At 38.3% G+C, this 10,401-nt stretch overlaps 1 protein-coding gene across 1 annotated transcript in view; it reads right to left on the bottom strand.

The window, feature by feature from the left end:
• Nucleotides 1–2,042: 2,042 nt before the first annotated feature.
• Nucleotides 2,043–10,401, bottom strand: part of LOC110122425 (membrane cofactor protein-like) — a 45,741-nt gene continuing 37,382 nt past the window's right edge. The window contains exons 8-10 of the mRNA XM_070474643.1: nt 6,004–6,054; nt 4,010–4,045; nt 2,043–2,221 (exon numbers count right to left, since the gene is read on the bottom strand). Coding sequence (XP_070330744.1) covers nt 2,043–2,221; nt 4,010–4,045; nt 6,004–6,054 — 266 coding nt within the window. The remainder of the gene's footprint in view (nt 2,222–4,009; nt 4,046–6,003; nt 6,055–10,401) is intronic.

Raw genomic sequence — 10,401 nt, 5'->3', positions numbered from 1 at the left:
CCAAAGAGTTGATGCTTTTGAACTGTGGTGTTGGAGAAGACTCTTGAGAGTCCCTTGGACTGCAAGGAGATCCAACCAGTCTATCCTAAAGGAGATCAGTCCTGAATATTCATTGAAAGGACTGACGCTGAATCTGAAACTCCAATATTGACTACATGATGCAAAGAACTGACTCATTGGAAAAGGCCTTGATGCTACGATAGATTGAAGGCAGGAGGAGAAGGGGACGACAGAGGATGAGATGGTTGGATGGCATCACTGACTCGATGGACATGAGTTTGAGCAAGTTCTGGGAGTTGGTGATGGACAGGGAAGCCTGGTGTGCTGCAGTCCATGGGATCGCAAAGAGTCGGACAGGACTGAGCGACTGAACTGAACGACAAACAGTCTAAAAAAATGAAGAAATCAAGGGATGTCTTCAAATGAATGGATGAGATAAAGCCTCAGGAAATACCTTAATGAAATTGTGGCCAGTTATTTACCTAATAACGAATTTAAAGTAATGGTCATAAAGATGCTTACCAAATTGGTGAGAAGGATGGATGAACCTAGTGAGAACACCAAGTAGGAGATGGAAAATACAAGAAAGTAAAGAATACAATGACTGATCAGAAAAATACAATAAGGGACTCATAACAAAGCAAAGAATCAGTGTATTTGAAGACCCTGAGAACAAACTTGTAGTTGCCAAGGGCAAGGGGATGGAGGTGGGATAGTTTGTGAGTTTGGGATTAGCACATGCAAGCTATTATGTATAGGATGATAAATAAGATCCTACTGTATAGCTCAGGGAACTGTATTCAACATCCTGTAATAAACCATAGCAGAGAAGAATATGAAAATAATGTATTTATATCTATAACAGAATCACTTCTCTGGGCAGCAGAAATTAATACAACATTTTAAACCAGCTACACTTCAATAAATTAATTTATAACAAATAATAAATCTCCTTAATGGAAAAAATTTTGTCCTAGTTTATAAAATACATAAATTATGGAATAATTCTAATGAACTCAGCAAACTATGATTTATCCTGTGGTGATTTAATTGCAGTAAGTTAAATCATTCATTTATGAAAAAAAAAATCACTACAAATAAGTGAAAAAATTATGTCAACAAAGGGCATCTTGTTTTTGGAACCACACAGTCAGGACTTGCAAGATAGGACTCAGGCAGTGGCAAAAGAGATGGCAAAGGTTGTGATTCTCAAGTCTGGAAAGTGTGTTAGAAGAGTTAGTTAAGAAAGCAGCCGGGGAAGGAAAAGGGTGTAGACAGAGCCCATCAGACCAACTGGGACCCTATTCTATTCTTAGTTGAGAGCTAAGAAACAGAAAGCTACAGCAGAATGCTTTAACCTTGTGGCCATTTTTCATCATAATTTAAATGGACAACAAATGCAATTTTGGAGAGAAAGTGGGCATTCAACAGGGCAAATAACATAACAAAAATATTCACCTTTTTAAAAGGAAAGCAACCTAAAGCTAGGTTATGACCCCCACATTCTTTTGGAAAGCACACACATAGCTGATCAGTCTTTCAAAAATCCAGTTATCTTGAATAGGTGAACCACTTCCCAGTAAGCTTGCTGATTTTTCAAAGCTAAAGAGCGTGGGCACATCAGTAACAGTCTACACCCTGGTTTCTCTCAGGGTCGCCCAGGCCCAGCAGCAGCCTCACTGGGGAACTCACTAGAAATGGGGTTTCAGAACTCTAATGCTACTGGTACTTCATCCTGGGGGTAAGATGCTCAGATAATAGTTTGGCTTTAAAAGACTCGTTACAGCTAGAGAGAGCTTGGTTAATACTTGTCTGAGAATGTATTTTGGAACAGTGATGTTTTTAAAAAAAGATGGAGAGTGGGAAGCAGAAAGCTATTTTGTTTCTTTAAAGGTTATTTCTACATGAGTCTTTTGGACCTTTAAAAATATTTCACCTAGGACTTCCCCGGTGGCCCAGTGATTGAGGATCCAACTTCCACTGCAGGGGATGAAGGTTCGATCTCCGGTCAGAGAACTCAGATCCCACAGACCTCAGGGCAACTAATCCTGTGGGCCACAGCTGCTGAGCCTGAATGCTCTAGAACCCACAAGAGCAGCCTGCGAGTAACAAGAGAAAGTCCACACGGCGCAGTGAAGAGCCCACGGCCGCAACGAGGACACAGCGCCGTCAAGAAGAGGGAAAAATTCACCGAGAGAGTTTTCCACCCAGACTGCTGTGCCTGTGTATTCAAAAAATACACGCCAACAGAGAAATCAAATGTGCCCATCATGTATTCTATAAATAAAAGGTTTAAGATTCAAATCAAGGCACTGTGGGTATTTTAAAAAGATAACCAAGCAACACTGAAAAAATTTGAGCTCTGTATGAGTGAAGAAGATATTTTTATACTTAGTCCAAGCCTAGTCATCAATATAAAAATTATATAATATTAAAACCACAGGTTTTATATTAATTAAAACCACAAGTTTTTATATTAATGGGTTCATTAATATAAAAATTATATATTAAAATCACAAATAAATCATGAGTTGCAAAAGTCTTAAAAGTATTAGTTTGATTTCAAAACTATTTCCAAAGCATTAAAGGGGGGAAAAATCATTTAAAATCATAAACTTCAAAGCACCTAATCTTAGTTTATGCTTCATGATTTATTTTAGGTATTTCATTGAGTTGTAAATTACTTCATTATAATCTAAGCTTGATTAAAAAACCCTATTTTGCTTAGAATATATGCATTTGTACTTTAAAAAAAATCTAAGTTCCCTTTTTTTTGTTTACTTATATAGACAAAAAGAGTGACAATATTAATGAGGTGAGGTGTAAATCTTATCCCACTCAGCAACTTAGTTTAACCCCATCAGCTTTACTACAATCCAGCAAATTAAAAGAACGTTAAGAGGGGAATCAAATAGTGCTGCTTTTAATTCCCTAGTTTAACTTGTATAAATTACAACTCTAAATGAAAAAAATAAAACAAGGTATTTGAATTTGACAGCTACGTACCTTCTTACAACAACTAAGTTACACAGGCAAGCGAAACTTTTAGCATAAAAATATCAAGGACTAGAGTTTTTAAGTCCACAGTGGACTGTTTCAAATTTAATCTTGGAGATCAGCCCAGTCTAGGCAGTAGGGTGTATCCGGCGGCGGGGAAGCCCCAGGACAGCCCAGGACTTGCTGCAGCACTTAAACGTCTACTCCCTCAGGAATTTTTCTTACATCATAATAGCTGAAGTGACCAGCATGGATTTTCTTCTTGAGTTGACATTAAAAGCAGCTAAAAGTATTTTTAGTAAAGAAATGCAACCCAAACAGCACACACATGCAGGTACTTTTTTTTTTTAAGTTGGCATATAAAACAGAGTACAAACAAAACTGCATAAAATTATGTTAAGAGTGAGAAGGACCAATAAGTTAAAGAAAAATGCTTTAATGCATCCTCTCTGTCCGCCGTGCGGAGAATCTGTGCAGACAGGCAGTGACTATTGCAACAGCACCAACTACAAGAAACCAGGAAACAGACGGCATGTGATTGAAAAGTCACTGCTTAGCGCTCAAAACCTAACGTAAGGAAAACTGTTGGGTAGGTTTCTGTGGTCAGAAAATGGTATTTTATTTAACCACATGTACATTTTTATTCTGTTTAGTCTCTTCATTATTTGAATCCAGTTCCCTGGAATCACTTAAAACAGTTCACAGTAAGTCAGAGCTGTCCTTGATTAATTTAGAAAATTACCCCAAGCGTATTTGGGATGCAAACTCATATGGCTATGCATCTTGAAACAACATGTATTATTTATGGTTGTTAGTAGGTGGACATACAGAATATAAAGGAATGTACGATCACCAACAAAAAGTAGTATATTATATAAGAGGTTATTTCTCATAAACTGCTTTACTTAATCTCACACTATTAAAATTAAAGAAACTGAAAAAACACTAAAAAAGATATTGCACTTCACAGTAATATCTTGATTTAAGTCATAACAAAGTTTGGAGTACTTACATACAGAAAGAATAATTGCAGTAATGAGTGCTGTATCTGGGAAAAATAAAAAAAATTTTTTATGATAATTAAACACACAGGTGTCTTCAAATAGCTACTGCATTTTAATGATCTGATCATAGATCAGTTATAATTACAGCAAAGAAAAAAATTACCAATCTAGTTTTAGCATGACTGCTAGTGCATCCAGGTCATTTTGATCACAAAACATTCAAAATACATTCCAGGGTTAGGATCTATCTCATGAAATTCTTAACAGGAAACTGACTTTTTCCACTGTGTGCTATAGCGACCACATCAGGTTATTTAGTAAGGTAGCTGAAACAATTAGAATTCACTAGAAGAAAATTGTTTTAAAATATGTTATCCTATTATAGTTTGGTATTCAATCTAGTCCTTATGATTTTATTAAGAATATAACACACTATTCCAATAGTGTGATTTTTTAATAAATGACAATAAAGCTCTATAACTCTTATCACACAAATGCTATTTGCAGTCTTCACAAACAATGCTTTAACTTACCATAAACCCTTTTTATTTCCCTGTCCCCAGATTAAGACACAGTCTGAATTACAAGAAGATTTTGTCTAATAATGCTAATGAAACATCAGGACACATGGATAAACACTATGTGCAAAAATGTAAATGTGCATTTTTGACAATCCAGAGGGCAAGAAATAATACTAACACATGTTTTTATAAATGTTTGTCGGTAGTACCTCTGCTTCTACCTTTAACTCAGAATATAAAATGTCATGGTAGCTCCGCTCTTTTTATTTCATAAAAGTTAACTGTAACCATCTTACGATGACGCTAGCGCTTCCCTGGTGGTAGAGTGGTTAAGAATCCGCCTGCCAATGCAGGGGACATAGGTTTGACCCCTGGTCTGGGAAGATTCCACATGTCGCAGGGCAACTAAGCCTGGGTGCCACACCTACTGAGCTCTAGAGCCCATGAACCCCAACTACTCAGCCTGCGAGCCACAACTGCTGGTCCTGTGTGCCCAGAGACTGCCCCCCGATGAGAGAGACCACCGCAATGAGAAGCCTGTGTGCCCCGACAGAGGACTGCCCGCTTGCTGCAACTAAAGAAAGTCTACACGCAGCAGTGAAGACCCAGTGCAACCAAAAATAAAAATGCACAGATACATTTGAAAGAAGAAAATCTCAAGCAGCTTTACCAAAAAAAAAAAAAAAAAAATGGCCCTGGGTTCACCAGGCACATGCAACTTGACCACAGTTTTCAGAAGGAAACACAAGCCTGAAGTGCATTTTATGAAAAGATAAACTTGACTACCTCACTCTAATATAAAGAAAAGTAATAGATCTTTTCTTCATTTTCTTAGCAAGAAATCTGTATATTCCAACCAACTTCACCACTATACTTCGCCATGTTCTTTAACATATATTGTGTGAACTATGGGAGACAACCTGAAGTGTGCCACCCCTGCCTGTTATAGAAAAACTATCCCAAAATATGGTACCTAAGGCTTGCGTATACAACATACCAACAGAAAGAAAATTTATCTACAAATCTCCATCATAAAAGAACACTATCACATGATAAACAAGTTGCATTTTATATATTTTAACCTGCCCGTGACCAAAGCATTTAAGAAAGTTATCTCACTCCACTGGGAATCCTAAGTAGGGGCACGTGTTGAAAATTGTGTTAGTTACAAGTCTACACTGGAGAAGGAAATGGCAACCCACTCCAGTATTCTTGCCTGGAGAATCCCAGGGACAGATGAGCCTCGTGGACTGCAGTCCATGAGGTCACAAAGACTGGAACAGGACGGAGCAACTAACACTTTCCACTTTACATACCACCACTTAAATTTGTCATGGGATCTGCACTATTAAAATAACATGATTGCCAATTAACACCGATTAGTGATATGTTATTTCTTCTCTAGTTATATATTATTGCAATAGTTCCATGTAGAACTCTAGAGTTTCATAATGCAGGGCTATTTATAACCAAAATAATACCTAAATCTTGAAAACCTCCAGGCTGTAAATCATCAGTTGGATTGGGATATGCTGGAAAAAGAAAAAAAAGTGGAAATAAGAATAAAAGGTAGAAGGAGAAAATAATAAAGCTTAAAGACCTATACATTTATGGGTTTTGATTTTTTTTTTTTTTTTTTTGCCTTTGTACAAAACCCCTGATAATTTCACTTTCCCTACATGCATTATCTCAATGCATCTCTTTAAAAGTAGTATCATAAAAAGCCAAGGGTGACCGCCTGAGGCAGGGAACAGAAGGCCAACCCCAGAGGCTGCAGCTGTCAGCAAGTCAAGAACAGGCCCGGGTTATGACGCTCTGCTTCCTGGGAGCCTGCGCAGCTTGGCTTTGCCGGGACCCCAGACCTGCGGCCAATCCTCCCGGGAGAGCGCACGGCCCGCCTCAGACTGTAGCAACTTCCCGCGGGCCTCAGCTGCAGCAGGCATTCCCGCAACACCCCAGCCGTGGCCTCCACACCCCTTCCTCTCCCCGGGCCGGTTGAGCAAGTGGACCCTAATAAGCCACTACTGCGGCCTGCTCTGGTCTGGGTGGGAAACAGGCGCCGGAGTGAGGCCCACAGACAGAGGCAGGCCCCAAACCGGAGCCGGGCGCCAGGGGCTGCGTGCGCGCGAGGAAGGGAACGCACCCCTGCGGCTGCAGGTGCCGCTGACAAAGTGCCGTAATGAGCGAGACTGTGGACTCCGGGGGCCACTGTGGACTTTGGGAGCAAGCACAAGCTGGAGTGAGGCCAGGACTGAGTCAGAGCGGACCCCACAGAGCCCACAGCAGGTCCAGAGACCTTCCTAGAAATACTGGAGGCCTTTCTGGGTAGGTACATTGGCTGGTGCTCGCTGTGTGGACTGGACGATGGAGGACTCAGGAGGACATTCTTCATACTACCAGTCTCTCTCTATTTTTTGTATTGTTCTAATATGGTTCTTTATTATTCCTTTAGTTTTTATTTGTTTTACATTACATATTTTTAAGTATTTTTTTAAAAAATCACATACAGTTTAGTTTTTTTTTTAATTACATATATACAATGGAATATTACTCAGCTGTAAAAAAGAACAGATTCCAGTGAGGTGGATGAACCTAGAACCTGTTACACAGAGTGAAGAAAGTCAGAAAGAGAAAGGCAAATATCATATATTATGCATATATATGGAACCTATAAAAATGTTATTGATGAACCTATTTTCAGGGAAGGAATGGAGATGCATATATAGACGCAGTGGACGCAGTAGGGGAAGGAATGACAGAGTGGGAGGAAGGGAGAAAATAGCACAGACCTAAGAGCAATACCAAGTGTAAATGAGCTAGCTGGTGAGAAGCTGCTACATAGCACAGGCCGCCCAGCCTGCTGCTCTGTGATGACCCAGAGGGGCGGGATGGGGAGACGGGAGGGAGGCTCCAGAGGGAGGAAATACATGCGTAGTTATGGCTGATATATGTTGTTATTGGCAGAAACCTTCCCTGGTGGCTCAGACGGTAAAGCGTCTGTCTGCAAAGCAGGAAGCCTGGCTTTGATCCCTGGGTCTGGAAGATCCCCTGGAGAAGGAAATGGAAACCCACTCCAGTATTCTTGCCTGGAAAATACCATGGATGGAGGAGCCTGGTAGGCTAGAGTCCATGGGGTCTCAAAGAGTTGGACATGACTGAGCAACTTCACTATGCCAGAAACCAACACAACATTATAAAGCAATTTTCCCTCCAATCAAAACATAAAAAAAAGATTAAAAAACAAAAGACCTACAATGGCCTAAAACCATTTAAGAGCTGATCTGTAATAGAATCAACATAATAAAATTCAACATAATAAAGGCCACTTATTAAAAAAAAACATAGATAACATGATACTCAATAGTGAAAGACTGAATTTATTTTCCTTAAGTCAGGAGCAATACTGGATGTTCATATTTGTCACTTCAATCAATACAACAAAATATTTTAACTTATTTTTCTTGCCTAGCGAGAGCAGTGATAAGAGAAAAAAATAAAAATCATCCAAACTGAGAAAGAAGAAATAAAACTCTGTTTCAGATTATGTACTCTTTTAAATGGAAAACTCTAAAGATTATGCATGCTCACACACCAACACACACACACACACACACACACACATATACAGAAACCTATTAAATAGAATTAATAAATTAATTCAACAAAGTCAGAGATTACAAAATCAACAAAGATCAGCTGCCTTTCTATACACTACCAATGAACTTCTAAAGAGAAAATTTAAAAAGCCAACTCCACACACAGTAGCAGCAAAGAGGATAAAGTACTTAGGAATAAACATTAACTAAGGAAGTAAAAGACTTGTTCCCTGAAAACCACAAAGCACTGCATAAAGAAACTGAAGAAGACATAAGAAAATGAAAGGACATCCTGCATTCATGGATTGAAAGATAATATTGTTAAGATGTCAATACCACACAAAGCAATCCACAGATTAAATGCAGTCCTTTGACTATATTGAAAATGTGTTCTGCGAAATAGACAAATTAAACCTAATATGGGATCTGAAGGGAGTAATCTTAATAAAGAAATGGAAAGATGAGAGGACTCACATTTCCCAATTCCAAAACTTACTAAAAAGCTACAATAAGGATATACTGTACACCACAAGGAAATATAGTTATTATTTTGTAATAGCTTTACCTGGAGTTAAACTTTAAAAATATTGAATCTCTATGTTTGTAAATAATATTGTAAAACAACTATATTTCTATTAAAAAAAAATAAAAGAGCAGAGAGACCAGAAATAAAGTTTCACTTATATGGTCAAATGATTGTTCACAAGGATTCTAAGGACATTTAATGGGGAATGGACAATCTTTTCAACAAATGATTCTTGGAAAATTGGATATCCATGTGCAAAAGAATGAATTTTGACACCTACCTTACACCATACACAAAAATTAATTTAAAAGATCAGGAACTAAACTTAAGGCCTAGGGAAGTTGCTGAGTCAGTGGAGTAGAAAGACTGAGTTTGCATCCTTCCTTGGGCACATGAACATCACCACTATTTATAGAACAACAATGGATGAGAATGACAAAATGAATTACTTCTCAGAATGAAGATATGCATACTTTCCAAACTATGCTATTCTATTTCTGGGAAGTTAACCTAAATATATATTTATGCAAGTACATTCGAATGTATGCATAAGAATGTGTACTATGGCTCTATATTACATAGCAGAAACCCTGGAAATTAACAAATAATAAATCATAGAAATTATGTGTTCAGAATAAGTTTACAAATCTTAAAAGAATACCATCCACATAGTATCATATTACATAATTTATATTCTTAGTTGTCACTTCATATTTGTCCCAATTTTTTCACATTCACATAATTAGATCTACCTTATCAACATTATATGTCACTAATGATGCTCTTCATACTCTCTGATAAAAAATGACTGAAAACCTCACAAGGAACTTTGATTTATGATATTTAAAACAAAATCCCTATAGTTTATCACCTCTATAAACTTGTCCTCACAATTCTGTTACTTCCAATGCTAAACTGAATACATGTTTTAGAAATTCTTTAAGATGCTTATGGTCAACTCTCAAAAGAGCGCATCAGTAAGCGTAACATACTACAGTGCATATTCCCCCTAGGACCATATGAGCAAACACGGGTAAGTCAATGAGTGTAGACTTCTGCAATCTTTGTGTATCATCCATGGACATTGCTTTCTCCACAGAGCTTCATGGCAACGCCCAAGGTACTGGAGGAGGTTACAGAGTGGCTGGTTTACAGGAATTATAAAAAGGTGCTCTAATTACCATGCTAATATGAACAATTCCCCTCAATCCTTAAAATTATATGACAATAGGAAGTAAACAACTTGGAAGCCAGTGATGGACATTTGCTTGCGTCACTCAACAGTGAGAAACTGGAAACCACAGAAATGATGTTACTTGAGTAAGCAGAGCGGTCTGCTCAGGCTCATTCTATTGCCACTGTTCTATCGAAGAAGAGGAAGCCAAAGAGAACAGCCTGGACTCAGGAAGACAATTCCTTTCACCATATCAAAATAGCCTCTCAAGCCTTAGGCAGAGCAGCTGCTCAGGAGACCCTGCCAGAGACCCTGCATTTCATTTCCACAAATCAGGACTTTGGATGCCCTTCCATTGTTACACAATTCCCTTTCTGCTGCCAAAAAAATAAAAGCCAATAAAGAGAAAAAAATTATTGTATGAGGTGGTTAGGTTGGGATGGGGAGTAGAAACACAAATCTTGTTCTAGAGACAGTAGAAATTTCCCAGTTAAAATTGTACTCTATAAAAAGAACCAAACTGGTCGTTGGCAGGAAAATGAAACACATTCCTGAACCCGGATGATACCCTGTACAGGTGTCA

The sequence above is a fragment of the Odocoileus virginianus genome, chromosome 11 (genome assembly GCF_023699985.2).
Source record: "Odocoileus virginianus isolate 20LAN1187 ecotype Illinois chromosome 11, Ovbor_1.2, whole genome shotgun sequence".
Taxonomy (NCBI): Eukaryota; Metazoa; Chordata; class Mammalia; order Artiodactyla; family Cervidae; genus Odocoileus; species Odocoileus virginianus.
The sequence above is the reverse complement of the archived record's forward strand: the minus strand, read 5'-3'. Positions and strand labels throughout refer to the sequence as shown.